The sequence below is a fragment of the Poecile atricapillus genome, chromosome 16, assembly GCF_030490865.1.
Source record: "Poecile atricapillus isolate bPoeAtr1 chromosome 16, bPoeAtr1.hap1, whole genome shotgun sequence".
Classification (NCBI taxonomy): domain Eukaryota; kingdom Metazoa; phylum Chordata; class Aves; order Passeriformes; family Paridae; genus Poecile; species Poecile atricapillus.
The window spans coordinates 1784044-1805911 of record NC_081264.1 but is presented as its reverse complement, the minus strand read 5'-3'; the positions used below and the strand labels follow the sequence as shown (position 1 = coordinate 1805911).

The following is a 21868-nucleotide window of genomic DNA, read 5'->3' as shown; positions in this document are numbered from 1 at the left end:
GGTATTAAATTGTGCCTGTGTCAGTGATCACAGATGTTCAGGATCACAATTGAGGCTGAATTTACTGTTTGCGTTTCAAAGTTGCTGTTAGAAATAAAGTTGAGTAAACTAATAATGTTGTGTTTTCTTTACAGATTCATTCTAATGAGTTAAAATGTCTTTTTGACTCAAATTCTCTTAAAATTCTGTTTCTAATGTGGTTTTGCTTTCACTAGAGAGACTTGGTTAATTGCATCAATTTTTCCTCTTGATCAAGCTGTAATCACTCTTTAATGTTTCTTTGTTTTCTTTGTGATTTTTCAGTGATGGTACATTAAATCCAAATGGAGTAAGATTTGGAAGCTCTGAAATCTATAACATAGGTATGAAATCACCTTTCTACCTCTTCCAGCTCTGACATTGTTGCCTTAAATCTGAAACTTAAGCATTACAAAGCTGTTTAGAAAGATTAAGTAAGAAAAAAACTTGCTGTTTTTCAAGTGAGGCAGTACAGAGTATGTGAGTATTGGTAAAATTTGATTTTTAAACTGGTTGCTTTCCTGAAGTATCTGTAGGGTGGGAGGTGACTTGTTGGGATATACAAAAGCAACATTTTATGGGCAGTTTTTTTCTTTTTTCCCAAATCTGTCAAGATTTTTTCTTCCCCTGAAGGCAAGCTCTTGACACTGTTTTTATTGTACCTTTCCTGATAATTAGAAGTAGCTCTTGAGCTTGTGCTTTGTATTTCAAAGACTGTGTTGTGACAGGTGGGGAAACTGTCCCTGCAAAGGTGCTAATCTGAGACACCAGGACCTGTTGCCTCCTTGTTCTCGTCTCAGCAGGACTTTGTGTCCTGTGTGCGCTGCAGTGGGGAAAGCCAGAGAAAATGGCATTGTGTAAAACCTCATCTGTCCCAAAAGTAATAACAAATTCTTGTTATGGACCTGACTGATCCTTAAAGCTGGATTTTCACATAAAAGCTGAAGCCCCAGAGCAGAGCTCAGTGCAGGATGAGCCGGGCAGAGGGTGCCTGTTTGCCCACGATTGCTCCGTCCGACACAACCGCACAAACCGCGCCTCCAAAACCCAGCTCTAACCAGGATTCCATTTGCAGTGGAAGCCTTCGAGGAGGTGTCTGACAGCCTCTGCGTCCCTCAGTACAACAAGGACGGCGAGGAGAGGGTGATCCTGTTCCTGAAGATGGCCTCCAGCCACGCCTTCAGCCGCAGCCTGGTGAAGCGCATCCAGGACGCCATCCGCCTGGCGCTCTCCGCCAGGCACGTCCCCAGCCTCATCCTGGAAACCAAAGGCATCCCGGTATGTCAGGGAAAAGGCTGCCTGCTGTTTTCTTTGTCACCTTGAATAGTAATTAAGGAGCAGTTGTCACTGCTCTTCAAACCCACATACGTGGAAATTTTAGCATCTCAAAAGTGTATTCGAGCTTTATAAATAGTTTGTCTATGTTGCCTAGCAACATCTTTTCATCTCCTCTTCAGCTAAGTGTTGTTTTTTAAATGGGTTGCATTTTCTCAGTAATATGTACTTAAACCTCTTAAAAGAAAATATTAAAAAGGTAATTTAACTTTAGCTTTTCAGGCTATCCATAAGCATATTTTGTTTGTTTTCCTGTTAGGAGTGACATTCTTAGGAAAGCTGAGAGCACTCAGCGAATTCAGAAGATCATTTTGTAAACCATTTCACTTTTACATCTGTTGAGCAAATGTAGCTCTATCACTGTCTTAACTGTAACAAGATTTAAAGTGAAATTGTTGTGCTTGTTCAGGGGGAAAAATTTGTGTAGCTGAAGGTTCTGCATGCTCAGTTTGAAGCGGTTCTGCTCGAGCTCTTTGTGTGAATTCTTTGGTTGGAATGTCTGTTTTACAGCCCTCTCAGATGTTACAGTCTCCTCAATGACTCTGAGCAGTAGAATGGAGGTGCAGAGTGTGTTTTTTTTCCCCAAGTCCACTTGCACATAGACTTGAGAGAGAAAAAGACTTGAGAGCCATCATTTGATCCTGGTACCCCTTTCCTGCCAGTGCAGGTTCCCATGTGGAAGTGCTGTAGGGTTCAGGAATACTCTGTGCTCCACTGAGGGATCTGGTCCTGATCTCCTGAGTTAATTTTGTTTCAGGATGCTGTTGGCAGATAGTCCTTGGCTCAAACTGTCTTTTCATGAGTGTAAAATTCCCTGAAGTTCCCATTTTTCTGGGCTGCAGCTCAGCTTCTGTGTGCAGTGTTGAACTTGTGAACTGTGTGAATCACCTGAATGTGCAGCAGGGAGGTGTTTGGGATGGGCTGCCCCTCAGGAGAGCCTGCTTAGATCATTAATTAGTTCACACATTGGCTGAATTGAGTGAATTTTAATTACCTTTCAGATAAATCTGACAGTGGTGAAGTGATCAAAGCTGTCTCACATCTTTCTTTAAAAGTTTTGCTTGGAAGGGAAACTGCCTATTTTCTGCTACTTTTGGAAATGTGTTTGAATCCTTACATGAAAATATAATCTGATCCTGACACTGTATTCTGGTAGAAACAGTACAGCTGTGCTGAGGTGATTTAGTAGCACAAAGCATGGTTTTAGTAGGATATTCAGTATTTAAAACATAGTGTGAATGTCTAGTTCTGTCCTGACCAGATAAACATTCTGGTCATCATCCACAGGATTTACTGATTAAAGTAAACTCATTTGCTTTGAACAGCCTTATCTTTTTTTAAAGGGGGCAGTTCCCTTGCACACCACTGAGCTGAGTTGTGTTTTCTGGCACCTGTGAGAATTAGGTTGTTGATTATTGAGGAGAGAGATGAAGGTAGCTCAGGAGGGTGGGGTTACACATGACTTCAGCAGATGTAGTAAGAGAAAGTTTGATTATGTTTTTTTTTGCACTGAGACAATATTGCAGGAGTTAGCTGAGGATTATTTCACCTGGCTCTGAAAGATCTCCAGTGGTAAATGGTGGTGCCTGGAGCTCAGGAGGTTCAGAGGCTTGGGGAGGCCAGGACCAGCCTGGGTTCCTCACCAGCAGAAGGAGCAGGAAAGCAGGTGGGCTCCTGTTCCCAGAGCAGGCAGAAACACTCAGCAGGGATTTATTTGTGTCTCAGCTCTCCAAAGCTGCCACCCCAAAGTGTCTGAGTGGTACCAGCAGCAGGCAGGAGCTCAGAAAGCCTTGGTGCCTCTGAAAACAGAGATCACCCAGGATGGGCCACGGCTGCTCCTGTTCACACTGGAGCACATCCTCCTTGCTGGGTCAGAAATGACAGTGCTGTGATCCTAAGAGAAGAATTCGAGTGTTTTTCTGCAGGGTCCTTACTTTGAGTCACACAATGTAATAGAATTTGTGTGATTCATAAGTGGAGGTGAAGCTGCTCTTGGTTACAGTTTATTTTGTTAGGGTTGGTTTTGAAACATTTAACTGTAGAGGACCATTGAAGCTCAGAGTTTCACTTCACCCTTTTAGAAAAAACTGTCCATTTCAGATGAGAAAATCATGGTTTTCTTCTTCCAAAGCCCAGTGCAGTTGGGCTTTGTTTCTTGAGCCCACCCTTAAAAAAATTAAAAATGGTTTGAACATTGGATGTGTCAGAACATAAAACCCAAATATTCTTGGTGTTTATACCATGATTCTGGTTTGGTTTTGTTGTTTTATGTTGGAGCTTGATCGTGTTCTCACAGAATTGCCAGTAGGAGTAATAAACTGACACAAACTCTTTGAATTCTACCTACTCTTCAAGTGATTTTCAGAAGAAAGTGCTTCAAGTGTAACAAAAGAGAAGGCATTCTGCTAAATTTTGATAGAGTTCTGGAACTGGTGGGGGGGTTTCATGAATATTCTCATAAAGCCACTACATGAAAAAAAAAATATGTAATTTTATCTTTGCTGGTTTTGTTTTTCAGTATACGGTAAATGGGAAGAAAGTGGAAGTTGCTGTGAAGCAAATAATTGCAGGGAAAGAAGTTGAGCAGCGGGGAGCATTCTCAAACCCAGAGGCTTTGGACCTGTACCAAAATATTCCTGAGCTTCAAGACTATTAAAGTCACTTGTTTGGGTTTTTTTTTTTTTGGGTCTTTTCTGTGTCTGTCTTTGTTCTGTATTTGTTTTGTATATACCAATACTGTATGTAAAGAAAAGCTCTATTTAATACCAGTGGTTCTTTTAAGAGGAAAAAATATTTCATGAAGTGCATTATGAAAGGCTTGGGTAAAGCTTAGCTCCCTTTTATTGGTTAAATATGCCATATATTTTGGAGTTTTTTCCAGCCTGGAAGGAGAAACCTGCCTGTTTTGATTTTTATATATATGAGTGCATCTTTTCTGGTTAGATTTACATCAGCAGCCCATCAAATGGTAGCATCCAAATGTTACAGATAGAAGAATATTTCTTTCATTAAATGTTTGCTTTCTTTTTTTTATTTACTGGATTTTTAGCAACCTTTTTTAATCCCTGTGTTTGTCCCCTGTAAGGGGTACACAGTGATTTTAACCCCTTGTCCCTGAACCATGCAAGTGTTCTCTGTGTAGTGTGCATTAAGATGTTTTTATAAAGCCAAATCATAATGCACTAAACCCTGATCTGACTTGACTCAGAATCATTTCAGTCTTGAAATATCTCATGGTACCTTTGAGGGTAATTGCTGCTTCATTTTGTGCTGTAGCCTTCTCATTGTTTCAAGCTGTTGGCTGAGAGACTTCTGGGGGCTCAGAAGGTGAAGGGAGCATTTGCCTCCTCCTCATTCCTGGGGTAACTCCAGGTTCTTTCCATGGAATTTACTGTCCTTACTGTGGATTAACACAATTATGGTTGAAGAAGACATTTTGCTTCCTTGGTTGAAGTCCTCTATTAAGGCTCAAAGGTTAGCTGAGGAATTCCAGGGTGTTTCTTTATTAAAAGCTGATGGGTTTTGTAACTTTTTTTACTAAATGTCATGTTGAAAGTGAGAGACCCCTTTTCTAGGTCTGTAACCCTCCGGTTTTTAAAGGGAAAAATACTGTAATTAAAATGAGCTTACTGAAACAGTGAAATGGAAGCACTAAAGTGTTTTGTTTTACATAAAATACAGTTGCAGTAGTTGTACCAACCCTCTGGCATTCAGTGTCTCCTGCACTATTTGAATTTTGTGGGTGAAATAGTATTGTACTTAAAATTGTGTTGAATGCATTCAGCATTGATAATTAATTAAAAGGAATCAATTCTTTATATATAATAATTATATATTACATCTCTCAGCTGTTACTGTCTTTTTCTTTTGTCATGCAATAATATTTTAGCTTTGTTTGTTACTGATTTTAATGGGTTTAATCCAAGTCCAACTTAGTCCAAAACTTCCTGTGCTGGTACTTTCTCTGCTCTACCAAGTCAAGCCATGCAGGTGTGATAATAAAAATACCAAGCACCCATTAGAAAAGTATAAAAAGGAGCTATCAAACTGCCAATAACTTAAGATTAAAAGTACTTTTAAATTCCTTCCCCCTCTGGCTTGCTATATATAAATTTTACATTAACTGTGACTTTGTATTCATTAAAACTTCATTATATTGTTCTTTAATTCATGCAAAATGTCTGAGGTTTACAAAGCCCACGGACCCTTATTAATAAGTAATTTTGGGTTATTTCATTAATTAAAGATAGTTTAGAAGCACAGATACATTAAGACCATATACAATGCCTGGAGGCTGCTTTTTCTAATTCTTTATCATCTTGGAAACGCTGGAGAAAGTTAAATTAATGGATATAATTTGATCTCCTGTAATTGTCAGATGTTGCAAAGCTTTTCCCAGACATCAGTTACAAAGAAAAACAGAGATTTCCTTCTGTATTGCCCTGAAAATTACAGTTTTTCTCAGGTTTTCCCCAGAAACACAGGATGGAGATGCCTTAGGGCTGCTGGGATGTAGCTGTTGTACCTTGAGTGCACAGCCCTCTTCTTTTTTTTTTTTTCTTTTCCTTCTGCCTATTTATAATTTGAGGTTCAGAGTGTTTTGCCTGGAAAGCTCCATGTGTGGATTTCAGTGGGATGTGTGGCATGCAAATAGAGCTGGCTCTGGAAGTGGCTTCAAGCTCTGACTTCAACAGCAAAGCAATTAGAGCAGAGGAGCTCCGTGCATTCCTCACTCAGTCCTCTGCAAATTTGAGAGTGACTCTTGAATTATGTGATGGAATCAGCCCATTTGCCCTTGGGAGATGTGGTTTTATCACTCCCCTCTTGCAAAAGTGCTTTTGTCAGCTCCTGTTAGAGCAGGTACTCCCCTCTCCCACTGCCTTATGATTTCAATTAATTTCCCTGGTTCGTGGTGGTTCTCAATGAAATAAAATGAGCTGGTACCCAGCAGCCTGAGCAGGGCACAGCTGATAAAATGTTTTATTGTTATGTGCAAGAGAAATGGGTTGTGTGGATTACTTATCCAGTGATTTTAAAAACACAGGTAATTGCCTGATGGAATGCAACTTCCCCGGGGCCATTATTGTATTCCAGTTTAGTGCATACATATTGTAAAGTATTTCATTTATGAGCTGAGCAGTCACTCACACAGGCAAATGGGCATTAAAATTAGGTTTAAAATGCAGTAGGGAGGAGTGGCAGGGTCTGAGACTTCTTGAGCCAGAGCTTTTGGGTTTGGGGGAAACTGGGGTGTGTAGGGAACCTTCGAGATCAGAGATGTTTCAGTAGAGAAAGACTTTGCTCTTCCTGCTCCTTCTGGAGTTCTGCACTGAGCAATTTCTCCATTGAAAATGTTCACTTTGTGAGCGTTTCCTGAGGTGCCAGTCTGCTGCCTTGCAAAACAGGAGAAAGCCAAGATCACTTGGTTAATTCTCCTTTCAAAAGGGAGATTTTTTTAGCTCATTTGTATTTTTAGCTCGTTCATTGCCAGGTCTTGGAGAGCAACAAGCTGTAACTTAATTTTCTTCCACATTTTTTTTTGTAGCAAGAGGCAGCTCCATGTCCTAACCTATGTTCTCCCAGAAATCCAAGCAGGGTGGGGGCTGAGAGGAGCACACACATTTTCCTTGCTGGGACTTGGGGACCTCTTTGGAGTCAAATAATGAGCTCATCAACATCAGCCTGAGCGTTTTGCTGTGCATGATCTGTGTGCAAATGGGAGAGGCTGTCACAGGGAGGAGAGGGAAGCAGCTCTGGAACGCTGTCAGGGAGTCTCAGTTCCAATCAGATGTCCCAAAGGATTAATGCTGAGGATCCAGCTGGCCACCTTCTTTCCAAGGACCAGGGGAATTCTCCCAACCCAGCAGCTGGAGATGAACCCAAGTGAGGAACCAGCTCTGCTGGGGGTGGGAAAATCCTCAGCACACCAACTGGGCTGTGCAGTGCATTAGTGAGAGCTTAATTGGGCCTTGTACTTCTTAATTAGAAGGCCTTAACGAATTCTCGTCCTACTGCTTTTGACAAGTGGTTTTGCAAAGTTCAAGAGGCTTATCAGCATTCAGCCTGAGATTCCAGCTGAAAGGATAATGTTCCTTGGGAAAAAACCATCATCTCCAGGATCAGTAATTAGTTTACAATTGGATATTAAAGTGTACATCACTAATGTGAGAAGGTTCACATCGCTAATGAGGAATCTAAAAAAAGAAAAGTCCCTTTTCCAGTTTTGTTCCCTCTTCTGGAGATTTAAAGGGAGTTAAGTTTTGGCTGCTGCAGGATAGCCACTGGAGGGGATATTTTGTAGAATCAAGGAATGGTTTGGGTTGGGATGGGCCTTCCACCATCACCCAGTTCCTCTGCCCTAATCCCTTTTTGTTTTACAAATGCATTGATTGCTTTTAGCATTCCCAGTCTATTGATCTGCAGCCTGTGTTTTGACAAGGATCAGGAGAGTATTTATCTTCACCTTCTATTAGCTACAAAGAGGTTAAAGCTAAATGGAAATAAATGGTGAAGAAAATGTAAGGAAAACGTTGAGACTTTGTGCTGGTTTAACTGACTTGGTTTGAAAAGGTGAGCTGAGTTTAAAGCAGTGTCACTTCACTGAAGGAGGTGGCCTTGAGTGATACTCAGCTGAGAATTTTAATTTGTCTGGTTCTCATGTATAATAAAATATGCTAGATACATGACACTTCATGAATTAATGCAGGACTATAAAGCATGGGAGAGATTCCTGTACAGGATTTGTTCTTATAATGCAAATGCCAAGCAAGGCTTTAAACGGCCCTGGCTATCCGGAATCCTGGAGCCTATTTCACGCTTCACTTCAGGGTTTGTTCCCATTTCCTCAACCTTTTTGTAACTGGTCGAGGCCGAGGGGAACCTGCAGGGGTGGGAGCTTTTAGGGGGGAAGGAGGGGGAGATCTCAGCCTGGCAGCCCCTTCCCTCTGTCCTCAGCTGGGGCTGGGGAGAGGCTTTTGGAGCCCTGCAAGGGCTGTGCCAGCAGCTCCAGGCTGGCAGGTGAACAAACACCTGCAAAGAAAACCCAACCCCAGGCTGATGGAAAGGTGATGGAACATGGAGAGCATCAGACAGCTACAACCTCCCACTGCTACCAGGATCTGATCACTCCCCTGCTGAAACCTGTAATTACATTAAGAGGACAGCTGGTTCTAATGGCGTAAAAATATTGAGACATGACTGCAAAAACAGAGGTTTTCTCCTAATGCAGCTCAAATTAAAACAGGGGAGGGGAGTAGAGATTTTGATAGCTCATAAAAATGATTTTTTATTTTTTCCTGAGTCAGTGTATTATCTTAATTCTTGTGAGAGTAAAGCAGCTCTGTGAATGGGAAGAAGAACATTACCCTCGCTGGGATTATGGTGGGTACAGGCAGAGAGTGGGATCAGTGCTGAGTGGTTTTGTATTTCCAGGGCTGATTCTCCTCCTCTCCCACCCTTTGCTCCTCATTGTTTCATCCCTGCCCTGTGCACGTAGCCCTTGGCACCACGGGCTCCTGCTGAACACCAGAACTTGCTTTTGGAGTGCCAGAACCACGGGGCACCTCCAGATATCCAGGAGAAAAGGCTGAACACGTCTCCTCCCTCATTTAATGGCTTCTGCCTTTATTCCCTGATGCAAAACCTCAGTTAGCACTGAGTTCTGTATGAACTAATTACTGTCATGTACCAACAGGAAGAAGAGAAGTTTTTTAGCAGTGCAGAGTCTGATGTGACAATTCTATTAGGTTTTGGTGGGTACCTGCTTGACCTGTAAATTGAAACTCCAAAAAGTCACTCTGTGACTTATCATGGTATTTAATTTTCTGTGCTTCAGCAGCAGGGGGTGAAAAGGGGCTGGAATGGGTTTATTCAAATATGAGACAAAAATAACTGTTTTTAAAAAATGGCTCTAGCCAGGCAGAGAGCATTTTTCTTTCTGTTCTTCCCCCTTCAGCCTCCCTGGCTCCTGTAGCAGGTTTCTGTGTTGACAGATCAGCTTGCCAGGGTGTGTGAACTCCTCTCCACACGCTTGTTTTTCACTTTCAGGATTACAAACCCATCCTTAATGGAGACCTTGACTTGTAAAGGTGGAGTTGGGGATGTCACATAATGGCCACTCTGAGCTGCCTCGTTAACAGGCTGATTTAGGGTCCCTGGAAATGCCATCTATGCACATTAAAGGCATTAAGGTAATTAATAATAAAGAAAATTCCACACTGATATGGTTTGGGGACAGGTAATACACCAAGAACTTGGGAAGAAGGATTTTGGTGGGAGAGAGTGACATAATTTACTGCCCCCCTCCCAAACCTCCCACACATTCATTATGCCTTAAATATTCTCACGCTGAGTTTTTTCCAATGGTCTAATTATAAACTTCATTATAATTGTTCATTAGTTTTATTTTGTTCAATTAGCTTAACAAGTTGCCAAATGAAATACAAGGCTGGCAATTAGCTCGATCTAATCATAATGAGCCACTCAAAGTGGGTCACCAAATATGTTCGTTTATAGCACTTTTTTTTTCTTTTTCCAATTGGTGAACAATAACATAAATATTCAGAGCATCTCCTGATCCAAGGAGTGGAAATTTCCCACTCATTTATTAGAACAGGGAAAAAAAAATAAATTAAAAAAATCAATGTTTCTGCTGCTGGCAGTTCAGCAAGGTGCAGCCTTGGCTCACCCAGAGCGGGGCCAGCAGTCCCTGCCCTGCACAAATCACTTGAGCTGCCAGGAGAGAGGTCAGCTCTGACCTAAGGTCAGTTTATCTCCTCAGAATTCCATGTTTTAGTGGTTGCTGGCAGGAGGAGCCTTGAGGGATCCCTGGATCCCACCTGGGCAGTGCTCCAAGCCCAGGTAGAAGCTGAGGGGTTAAAGTTGTGCTGAACCCAAGAACTCAGTGTGAGCCATTCTGATGGCCAAGTTCAGCCCTGCCCAGCAGCTGGGTTTGCTGTGGGTTTTGGATAACCCCAAGTTTCTCCTTTTTTTTAACCAGATTTCCCTTTTGCCATTCAGAGCTCGGATCTGCTCCTCTTAAGGAACTGCTCAGCAGCAGCTCCTGGCTCATACGGCCCAGTGGATTTTCAGCCACCTTTTTTTGGGAGCTAATTTGGGCAGGAGCGATTATTTGGGATGAAAAATTCCTCCTGCACGTCGTGTGCATCACACCCAAATCTCAGGGATGAGCAGCACCGGGGCAGCTCCTGAGCAAACTGAAGTGGTGGCACCAACAGAGTCAGCCCCGGATTTGGATTTCTCTGGGACCTGCACCTGGATGGAAACAGGATAAAATATTAAACCAGCCCAGAGACTAGAAATCCCTGTAAGTAATGAATAAAACACCGCTGTAAGGGCGAGCTGGTGGAGCCATGTGCCAGTCCCGATGTGAACACCCAGCAAACCCAAGGTGAATTTGGTGACCTCAACCTCAGCATTTCATCCTCCCGGCATCAGGAGAGGACTGTGCTTCAATAAATCCTGCAAAGAGCATCGCTGCTCCTCAGTCACTCTGCTCACTTAATATTAGTTTTATTCCTGCTGGCTTTAAATCAGGCGGGGGCAGATGTAAACAGGCTTGTAATAAGCTGTGGAAATCGCAAAAGGGCTGCGTGATACGTGGCTTTGCATTTGATTCGAGTGGTTATAGTCATAATATCCATTAATTTTTGTAGTGCTCCTGGGTGCGAAAGTCCCTCCTTTTCATTAGAGAGACCCGGATTTCCAAAGATCCCGGTGTTCCACACAGCCTGCTTGGCACTCACGCTGTGAAAAAAATCCCTTTATTTACACGGCTGATGGCCTGGGTGGGGACGGTCCCGGCACCGGGGCCACCTCCCCTGCGTTTTATTTATTTTATTTTAGGTTCTGTAATGCTCCTGCTCCGACATCCCAGAGCTCCGCTGAGAGGCGAAGGGTGGGCGGAACGGCTTAGAAAAAAAAAGGGGGGAAAAAAGGGGAAAAAAAAGGGGGGAAAAAAAAGGAAAAAAAAAAAAAAAAAAGGAAAAAAAAAAGGGGAAAAAAAAAAGGAAAAAAAAAAAAAAAAGGAAAAAAAAAGGCCCAAAACCCACATATATTCCAGGCAAAAAAAAAATAAAAATTTCTCAGTATAAATGTTGAAGCGGAGCGGCGTCACAGATGACAGGTCTTCAAAGCAGGAGCTCGGGGAGGGAGGGAAGCAGGCAGATCCCTCTGCCTTGATTAGCGAGGCTTTCCAGCGCCGGCTCGCTCCCTTTCTGTCTCCGGGCTGCCTTTGAAACAACCCCTTTGACGGCTCCAGGCATTTCTTAGTTTAGCTGAGAATGAGAGAAGGAATCTGCAAGAGTGACAGGGCCTGTGTGCGTCTTTCATATGCATTTCTGGAGCACAAAGGCTGTTTTAATGAGCAGGCAGGCACGGAGCTCGGTGTGACTCCTGGTTTTAGCAGCTCTGCGGTGCTGGAGCTACCTGAGAAGTCTCCTGGCTGTGACCCGCATGGAAGACGCTCGGTGTTTTGGGTTGATTTTGATTTCCCTGCCCGCTGGGAAAGGAGGAGCGCATCCGCTGGTCCCAATGGTGCTGGGGGCTGAGCCTTCCTCATCCTCCTCCGGGGCTGCTCGGCTGTGTCCCTCCCACCCCCGTGTCCCCCCCGTGTCCCCCCGTGTCCCCGGGCAGCAGGGCACAGCTCTGGGGGCTGCTTTTGGCACTTTTGGAAGGGTGGGATGTGAGGGGCTTGGTGCACCTGGCCAAGGGCAGAACCCCCCTCTGCTGTGTGGGGCTGAGAGCCCCAGGCACGAACCGCACCTTCTCCTTCTGATCCATTTTTAGGGGTTTTGTTCCGTTTTTCCCCAGGGCTGAGCAGCTCCGGTGAGCTCTCTGTGACTCGGTGCAAGCGGGGTTTTCATGCGCCATCCTTGGAGCCTGTCCGGCTGCAGCCTGAGGGAGGATGGACACGCTTCCCCCGGCACTTCTGTGTGTCCCTCAGCACTTCTGTGTGTCCCCCGGCTCTTCTGTGTGTCCCCCGGCACTTCTGTGTGTCCCCCGGCACTTCTGTGTGTCCCCCGGCACTTTTGTGTGTCCCCCGGCTCTTCCGTGTGTCCCCCGGCACTTCCGTGTGTCCCCCGGCACTTCCGTGTGTCCCCCGGCTCTTCCGTGTGTCCCCCGGCACTTCCGTGTGTCCCCCGGCACTTCCGTGTGTCCCCCGGCACTTCTGTGTGTCCCTCAGCACTTCTGTGTGTCCCCCGGCTCTTCTGTGTGTCCCCCGGCTCTTCTGTGTGTCCCCCGGCTCTTCTGTGTGTCCCCCGGCTCTTCCGTGTGTCCCTCGGCACTTCTGTGTGTCCCCCGGCCTGGGTGTGCGCTCCTGCTCCCCCAGCACCCTCCTGCTCTCCTGCGCTCCCTCCGGGCTCACAGAGCCACAGGAGCACAGCCCTTTCCTTGCCACAAGCGCTTAACCCATTTCTCTGGCTCTGAGCGCTTCTTCTCCCTCTCCGGTGCTTCCCAAGCAGAGGAAGAGACACGGGAAAGGGGCACAAACCCCCCTGGCATTTGCCGGTGGCCCAGAGCTGGTACCCAGAGCTGTGAGCAGCATCCCCAGCACTCGGATCCTGCCGGGCATCCCCCGCCTTCCTCACACAGGGAGAAATCAGCCAGTCTCCTCTCAGACCAGCCTTAAACCAATTTAATTAAATACAGGTGAAGAAGGAAGCAGAAATTACGACAATTCATCACCTTTTAGTCTCTGCAGGTGCTCGGCGGCAGCGGGGCACCACAATTCCCACTGCTCTGCGCTTTTCCTCCTGGGGGTGATTAACCCGCTCCCTTCTGGCGAGCGAAGCCCTCTCATCCTCTGGGAAGAGGCTTTAAAGATAATGAGCGAGAAGATGATTAAAAGGGGAAAAAAAAAAAAGCCTTCAGCAAAGCAGCGCTGTGATTCAGTTCCTGCCTTGCTCACAGGTTGGCTGCTGCCGTGAGGAGGGTGAATCACTCACCTGTGATTCACGGGCCCCTCGCTGCCAGGAGAACAGCGGCTCCTCCCCAGGCAGGGACACATCCCCGGGGGTCCCCAGTTTTTGTATCGGGGCGCGATGTTCCAGTGCTGGCCGTAACTCCCAGCTCAGCAGCCCCCAGCGCCGTGCCAGCCCCAGGATTCATTCCCCCAGCGTTTTTCATTCCCCCAGCGTTTTTCAGCGTTGCAAAGTGGATGCCATTAATTTTTGCCAAAATCCGAGATTTCTCCAACGCTCTCTTGCAGTGAGCAGAGGTGGTCAGTGGGACAACAGGGCTTAGGATGCTCTGAGTGGGGCAGGACTTCCTCAGATGGCCCCACTGACAGTTTCTGGCTCTCTGCACACACATGGTTTAAATCTCAAGCTCCACACTCAGTTACAGGACAAAGAAACGTCATTTGTGCAAAATGATCAATTTCTTGTGCTGTGGGGTTACTGGAGCTCCTTATTCCCTCCAGGAAATCAGGCTCTAAACACAGCCCAGGATCCCAGCCCCATCCTTACCTCCCCCTAACTCCCAGCTGGGCTTTTTGCCTCCTAATACTTTAAAACATCTTTAAAATTCCCATTCTTTCTGTTCTCCTAGGGGCATTCCCGAAACCTCCCATCTTTTGACACATGAGTGATGTGAAAATCAACAGCTTTCTGTAATGCTGCAAAGTCTTTCAAGCCTTTCATAACACAGGTTGCCTCTGTGTGCAAAGTCACGCCAGCACAAAGGAAGTGTAGCACCATCCCACCGGAATAACTCAAAAGAAAATCTCCTTTGGGAAAAGAATTATTTTGAGGATCACATACGGGAGACCCGGATTACGGCTCTGCTGTCTCCTCACGTACCTTTTGATGCTCTGGCACCGGGAGAAGACAGGGGATGATGACAAGCCATGCTGTAAGCCAGCTAAGGAGCTTGCAGACGGCTCAGCAGTGATGTGGAAACCAGAAACTCCCGGCATGAACTGTGCAAATTCAGTCAAAGAGCACTCTTTGTCCTGTTGCTCTGTGAGGAAGCTGTGCTCCTTCCTCTGGCTATTATTTTGTTGATTTATCTGCAAATCTTCCTCGATTTGTAACTTTTGTATCTCCCAATAACCCCCTTCTGTTTTTTCAGGCCTCCTCTTTTAACCTCAGCGAGGCAAACGGATCCTGGTTGCCCCTGTAGCTGGTGATCAGCTGGGTCTCCAAGGGGTTTGCTCCCCCTGCTCCCCAAAACACCTCAGCACCCCCAGACCCCCTGTCCTGGGAGCAGCTCACATGGGCTCACCCCACAAGGTGCTTTCTGACCTGGAAAATCCCCAATTCTGATGCATTTTTCCTGTGATATCTTCCTTTTACCTGTTAAATTGTACACAGCCCCTCGTGTTCAGCCCAAAGCTCTCAAAGGAATTTATTGCTGTTTGTATTTGGTTTTGTTTTGGTTTGTTTCCTGCAACACAAAAGAGGAAAGGTGTGGGAAGGAGAGAGGGCACTGCCAAGCAACCTTCCTACAGTCTGCAGACACCACTTGATTCATGTTTCCACTTCATTTGTACCAGAATATTACCTTTCATTAAAAGGCAGTAAAAGCATTAAAGCATTTTGTAGGGGACAGAGAAGATCTTACAGCTTTATTAGGCTGGGAGGCACATGCTGGATCACTACAGCTTTACTACCCAGCTCAAGCAGCACTTTGGGAAGTTTTGGAAGAACCTGACTAATTCTGCATGGAACAAACGGGATGGGGGATGAGCACATCCCAGCCAATGCACCTGGATCTCTGCAAGTGGGATTGTCGCCCTGAAAACTCAGCTTCTGAGCTTGCTGACATGGTTTTCTAAGGTCTTTCCCAGGACAGGAACTGTAAACATAGATATGTGTACATTCTTTCTGTTCCACGTCTTGTGATGTGATCTCTCATGGCCAGTGCAGTGAGAAAGTGTTATCCTGACCATCCAATCCCTGGCCGTGGTCAGGAGCCTATAAATCCTGGGAGGAAAAATAAACTTTCTCTTCTCTTCACCACACCTCGACCTGTGTCCGTGTGATCTATTCATCTTCAGTGGCAACATGGGATCACTTCCCTCTCAGCACTCTGTCAGCCTGCAGGATTTCTCACTTTGGATTTTGGCTATAAAATCCCACTTTAAAATGTGCAGCAGTGATGGAGTGAAGTCTAAATGCTTCCCAGTGCTGCCCTAAAGGAGAGGTGAGGCCCTTGGCTGTGTGCAGGGTTTGGGGACAGGGTCCTGGGTACCCCAGCTGAGGGTCAGCACTGGGTCTGAGCTGCACAAGGGAATTGTTTCCTACTTCCCTGTGCCCCCCATAACTCCCCTGAGTCCTGCTCTGTCTCCAGGGAATGCAGCTGAGCCACAAGGCAGAGCTCACACACAGCTTTGGATGCTCCTTGCACAAAGCTTTGCACATTTATTTCATAGTGACCCACAGTGACCCCCCCTCAAGGGCCAGGGGCAGCCCCTGGACCTCCAGGAAAACCCAACACCCCCCAAAAAAGAAATGGGATGTCTAAAGCAGCTGATTCCCTTATTTTGGATCACCAGATTTCCACTAGCTGCACGTTCTGGTTGTATTTTATTAGATCAAACACTGAGGGCAGACAGCAAGATGCTCTTCATTTCTGCCTCCTATTCCTTTCATATACTTATTTATTGCTTTTATCTTCTTTGAGGATGCCAGGTCTTTGGCTTCCCCTGGGTTTTGTTTTCCCCCACCTCTGTGGGTCTGGTTCCTCCAGCCTGAGGGTGATTCCCATGCGCTCTCACGCTGCTGTACATTTCCCTACATGGGAGATAAGCATTTATTCACGTTCATGTTTGTGTGGAGTGGTAAAATATTAGAGCTAAATTTTTTATGACATTCCTAGGAGTGGTTATGGAGCGAACAAGATTACAGCAAGTACTACAGAAAAGCTTGTTTATGCAGGGAGGAGAAAAAAAATCAAACTCGGAGACGTGTTTGCAAAACTGCGGGAGAGCCCAGGGGAGGGGTTTAGTGCTCCCTCTCCTTTTCCTTCCCTGTCTGGCTGCTTTTACTGCCATCGCAGTAACAACTCCCAGCAATTAGAGCGGATTTGGAGTGGAATTCCAGCTCCAGCGGCGGGATGTGTTCGCATTCCGAGGGAGAGGGCACAGCAATGCTTGGCACAGTGCCACCCTGCGCGATCCCGCTGGGATGGGGGGTGAGGCTGGCACTGCCCTGGCCGCGCTCCTCAGCCTTTGGAACATCCCTTGCACATCCATGGGATGTCCCCAGACTCCCGAGGCTCCCTTTCCTCAGCCTCGTGCTCCTCCCGACATCCTCACACTCCTCGGGATGTTCTTTGCACACCCCTATGGACACCCCTCGAAGAGAAATGCCCTTTGCGCTGCCTTTAGGATGCTCTGAGACTGTTTGGGATGTCCCCACACTGTTTAGGATGCTCTGACACTGTTTGGGATGCCCTGACACTGTTTGGGATGCTCTCACACTGTTTGGGATGTCCTCACAGGTAGTTTTTGGGATGCTCTCTCAGTTTTTGGGATGCTTTCACAGGTAGTTTTAGGGACGCTCTCGGGCAGTTTTAGGGACGCTCTCGAGCAGTTTTTGGGATGCTCTCGGGCAGTTTTTGGGATGCTCTCGGGCAGTTTTAGGGATGCTCTCGGGCAGTTTTTTGGGATGCTCCCGGGCAGTTTTAGGGATGCTCCCGGGCAGTTTTTGGGATGCTCTCGGGCAGTTTTAGGGATGCTCCCGGGCAGTTTTAGGGATGCTCCCGGGCAGTTTTAGGGACGCTCTCGGGCAGTTTTAGGGATGCTCTCGGGCAGTTTTTGGGATGCTCCCGGGCAGTTTTAGGGATGCTCCCGGGCAGTTTTTGGGATGCTCTCAGGCAGTTTTTGGGATGCTCTCGGGCAGTTTTAGGGATGCTCTCGGGCAGTTTTAGGGACGCTCCCGGGCAGTTTTAGGGATGCTCCTGGGCAGTTTTAGGGATGCTCTCGGGCAGTTTTAGGGATGCTCTCGGGCAGTTTTAGGGATGCTCCCGGGCAGTTTTAGGGACGCTCTCGAGCAGTTTTTGGGATGCTCTCAGGCAGTTTTAGGGATGCTCTCGGGCAGTTTTAGGGATGCTCTCGGGCAGTTTTTGGGATGCTCTCGGGCAGTTTTAGGGACGCTCTCGGGCAGTTTTAGGGATGCTCTCGGGCAGTTTTTGGGATGCTCCCGGGCAGTTTTAGGGATGCTCCCGGGCAGTTTTTGGGATGCTATCAGGCAGTTTTTGGGATGCTCTCGGGCAGTTTTTGGGATGCTCTCGGGCAGTTTTAGGGATGCTCTCGGGCAGTTTTAGGGACGCTCCCGGGCAGTTTTAGGGATGCTCCTGGGCAGTTTTAGGGATGCTCTCGGGCAGTTTTAGGGATGCTCTCGGGCAGTTTTAGGGACGCTCTCGAGCAGTTTTTGGGATGCTCCCAGGCAGTTTTAGGGATGCTCTCGGGCAGTTTTAGGGATGCTCTCGGGCAGTTTTTGGGATGCTCTCGGGCAGTTTTAGGGATGCTCTCGGGCAGTTTTAGGGATGCTCCCGGGCAGTTTTAGGGATGCTCTCGGGCAGTTTTTTGGGACGCCCTTTTCCCGTTTCCGGTTCCCCGCGCGGTTCCTCCGGCGGCCGCCAGGGGGCGCGCGCGCCCTTTCCCGAGGCTCGCGGCCGGCGCGCGCCCCCCCCTCAGGGCCCCCCGCGCCGGGGGAGCGGCCGCGGCCCCGGGGGCGCTGCGGGCCCGCCCCGGCACCCACCACGCGGGGCCACGGCACCCACCCCGAGAAAAACCCACCCCGGGCCTCCCCCGCTCGCTGCCCCCGCGGGCCCGGTCACCGCGCACCCCTCCCGGGGCGCTGCGAGGCACCTGCGGGTCCGCCCCCGCTCCCATCCCGCGCAGGTGAGCCCGGCGGCCCCGCCCGGCCCGGCCCGGCCCGGCCCGGCCCGGCCGCGCCGCCGCAGCCCCGGCACAGCGCCCGCTGCCCCCGGGGAGCCGCTGCTGCCGCCGCGGGCGGGGGCGGCGATGCGGCGGGGGCGGCCGTGAGAGAGGGGCCGGCGGGGAGCGGGGACCCCCCTTCCCCTGCCCTCCTCGGCGGGCGCCGGCCCCGCCGCCGGACGGAGCGGAGCGGAGCGGAGCGGGCGGGGAGCGGGGGGAGTGGTTACGGGCTCCGGCGCGACACCCCCGGCCCCCCCGCCCCGCTCAGCCGCCCCTCTCCAAATAAATCAGCACCATGACTACTTCTGGGCATGGAACAAAGAGGATGCTCTCCCGGGGCCCCGCGCTGTTCCTGGCGCCGCTGCTGCTCCTGTGCCGAGGTAACCCCGGTCCCACCGCCGCGACCCCGCTGCTGTGGTTCTGTTTGTTCCCTTTGCTTTTTGCGTTCATTTTTGTGCTTGTTTTTAACTGTTTGTGTTTATTTTATACCTGCCCTCCCTCCCCCGGGTTATTTAGGGCCGTTTCCCCCACGGCAGCCCTCCCTCCCCCGGCGGCAGCGCTGCGGGTGGAACGCGCACCAAGAAGTGCCCGTGGAGCTCCGCAGCCTCCCCGCGTGTCCCCTGTCCCCACGCGTGTCGCGAAGGCTGCCCGCCTGCTTCGGCCGCTGCCAGCGCGTTTTTGTCGATTTAGGGGGGAAAAAAGGGAAAAGTTTGGGCTTGCCGGAGCTCTGGGGATGAACAGGGGTCGTGGGATTTGGGGTTTCCCACGGGGCGGCCGACCCCCGTTCCTCCCTGATGCTCCTCGCTCTTTCTGGCGCTCCACGGGCGCGGGTGGGGGGAAAGATGTGCAGGAGTTAAACCCCTTGGGTAACAAAATACTTGTGTAACATTTCTTGCGCTTAATTCCGATAAGGACGGTTTCGGTGGGCAGGCGGGGAGCGGGGTCTGGCCCTTGATTGGGTTCAGGTGGGATTCCCAAATCACGGTCAGCTGCGAGGCAGCGCGCCCGGGCAGGGAGTGGGGATGCGAGATGCTCTTCCTCTCTTATTTTCTTTTTCTTTTCCCCTCCCACCCCAGCTGGACTTGAGAGCAGCGTTTCGGGTCCCAGGTGCGGGGGTTTGCTGGGGAAGGGCTCACCCCAGGCTGCCCCTGGGAAAGTCTTTAGCAGGACTTCACTCTGGGGACGTTCTCCTGTGCGTGCTCCCGTGAGCTCCCTGGCAGATGCTGCTCCTAATAAACAAGGGTTGTTAAAAGCAAATTAATTAAGGTGCATCGGTGCTGAAGTTGCTCGGGGATTCGTTTGCGTTTACTGCTTCTCGGGACGGTGCTCGCGTTTGGCCGTAGCGTGAAGCCTGGGCTGCTGGGGAAACTTCACGGGGGTTTTAGGAATATGCCTAAATGCAAGGATTTTAGGTGGAAAAACAGTGATCCATGGGAGGCGTAATAGCAGTAGCTGTCGCTCTTGGGGAGGGCAGAGCGAAGGCGTTGTGGTGGGGAAGTGTTTTAGGAAAGGTTCCTACAGGAGGAGCAGGAACAATTTGCTAGGAAGGAGGCATCAGCCTTGGGGACACGCAGGAGATGGACGGCAGGGGGTCCTCGCTCTGCTCTCCCCAAAAAACAGTGCTTGCCCTGCCCTCCATCTCCCTCCTTGGCCGGGCTGCGTGCAGCCTCGGTGGCTTCTGGAAATCCTCCTGAGCAGGACACGGGGACCGGGGTGCAGAGTTTGGGGCGCAGGGCATGGAAGGTGGGGTGCAGCTTGCGGGGACTGGGGCACCGAGCACAGGGTGCCTGTGGGTCAGCGCTGCCCCGCGGAATGGTGGCTCTCTGTGCTCACTGCGATGCTCTGTGCGGCGTGCGGCTTTTCCTTTATCGAGGAGAGAGTTAGGCGCAGCAAAGGAGCAGGTTGCTGGGTTGTTTTTTTTTTAAATCTTTTTTATTTATTGCTTTGACATATTAATGCTAATCTTTTCCTTGATACTCCCCTCCTCCCGTCTCCTCCTGTGTGGGTAGCTACCATGGTGAGATTGGGCTGTGGGTGTAATTCTTCCAGCGCTCTGAGCGCTTAAACATATGGAAACCCACTTTGAAACAGTTTGTGGCTGCAAATCTACCGACGTATCCATCCCTCTCCGCCGCTCTGAGCCCTCCGTGCTCAGTGTGCGCGTCAGGAGCTCGCAGTGCGCTCCCAGCTCGAGCTGTGAGCAGCGAACGCGTTCCCTTCCTCCCTCCTCTCTCGGCCGTAGCATCCTTCTGCTTCCCCGGCCCCGTCCCGCCCCTGGCGCGGACCGCAGCAATGTCTGTGTGTGCAGAGCGGCTTTGGGATCGCAGGAAAGCTCTTCAGGGAAAGGCGAGCGGTGGCAGAGCCCGGCAACGCCTCCCTCCGGGGCTGTGCCGATCTTCCCGCAGCTCGCCGCGATCCAGCTCGGCTTTCTCCTCTGGATTCCAGGGGTTAACGAACCGCATCTCGGTTTGGGCTGTTGCAGACGGGAGAGACACCTGCATGAGTCATGCCGCGGTGCTGCCATCTCCGCAAAGCTCCCAGCTCATACAGACGCTCGCTCTGGACTCTTGCCATTTTTCTCTATTTACTTGCCTTTGCTCCCTCCCTTCCCCCTCGCCGGGGCCGGCTCTGGGCAGGCTGCGTTGCGGGCACCGCCGATGCACCAGGCTGAGTTTCTCCAGCCTCTTCAAAGCGGGTGGCATCGGTTCGCCCGTCAGGCGGGTCCCCTAAATAGCTTTGTGAAGGTCCAATTAAGAGATCACTGTCCTGCCCCGGGTCCCTGGCGGCCCGGCTGCTGGCTCGCACGGCTGCGAGCACAGGGTGGTGTGCGTGTGCGCTTGGCAGCCGAGGCCGCTCACGCTGAGCTCGAGGATGTCTCTCGCTGGCAGCAGGCCCCCGTTTGTTGCTGGCATCCAGGCAGGCTTTTGGCCGCCTTCCTCGCTGGCGGCGGCGGAGCTGTCTCCGAGGTTATATGAATAGGTATCCTGTGAGCGAGCTGGATGAGTTACCTGGATGTTTTGTTTTTCCGGCGGCTGCTCCGTTCCTCGCAGCCGGGGCAGGGCAGGAGCGGGGCGTGTCCTTCATCCCCTGGGGATGCGCTCCCGCTGCTGGCAGCTGTGCGGGAGGAACGACCCGCGATTGCTTTTAGACTCTGGCTCCGGGGGGGCGTGGGTGGAGAGACATTATGCTTGTTTTATTATGTGTCCCTGTATCACTCCACCTAATATGGAGACACTTTTTATTTAGAGGCTCTTTAGGAACAGAAATGAAAGACCTGTGTTATCTACTGTAGAATGGATTTGCAGAAAACGATCGTACAAACTGTTGAAATGTAGGTTATTTTCCCCAGATTAGTGCAGATCTCAATATCTTATGTAATTTTACTGTACAAACTGATGTGAAGTGGGGGATAGTGGGCTGGGGGGGAGAAGTCTGAAGTTATTATAGTGCCTTTTGCACCAGCATCCATTAGAGCAGAATATTTCAGATACCATGAATTTAATTCCCATCAGAATAAATCTAGACCAGCTGCCCTGAAGTCAGTAGAGCTACTCTGGATTTATGCATTGCTGCTGCGATTGGCATTGGGCTCCCTGGGAATGCAGGAGG

General features: G+C 49.2%; 2 protein-coding genes across 2 annotated transcripts in view; both read left to right on the top strand.

Annotated features, from left to right (window-relative positions):
- The window catches only part of AACS (acetoacetyl-CoA synthetase), a 37984-nt gene extending 32791 nt beyond the window's left edge, over window positions 1–5193 (top strand). Inside the window, exons 16-18 of the mRNA XM_058851705.1 lie at window positions 304–362; window positions 1094–1296; window positions 3872–5193. Of these exons, the coding sequence (XP_058707688.1) occupies window positions 304–362; window positions 1094–1296; window positions 3872–4009 (400 nt within the window). The 3' untranslated portion in view covers window positions 4010–5193. The remainder of the gene's footprint in view (window positions 1–303; window positions 363–1093; window positions 1297–3871) is intronic.
- Window positions 5194–18546: 13353 nt separating this feature from the next.
- TMEM132B (transmembrane protein 132B) overlaps window positions 18547–21868 on the top strand; it is a 213454-nt gene continuing 210132 nt past the window's right edge. The window contains exon 1 of the mRNA XM_058851528.1: window positions 18547–18639. Coding sequence (XP_058707511.1) covers window positions 18555–18639 — 85 coding nt within the window. The 5' untranslated portion in view covers window positions 18547–18554. The remainder of the gene's footprint in view (window positions 18640–21868) is intronic.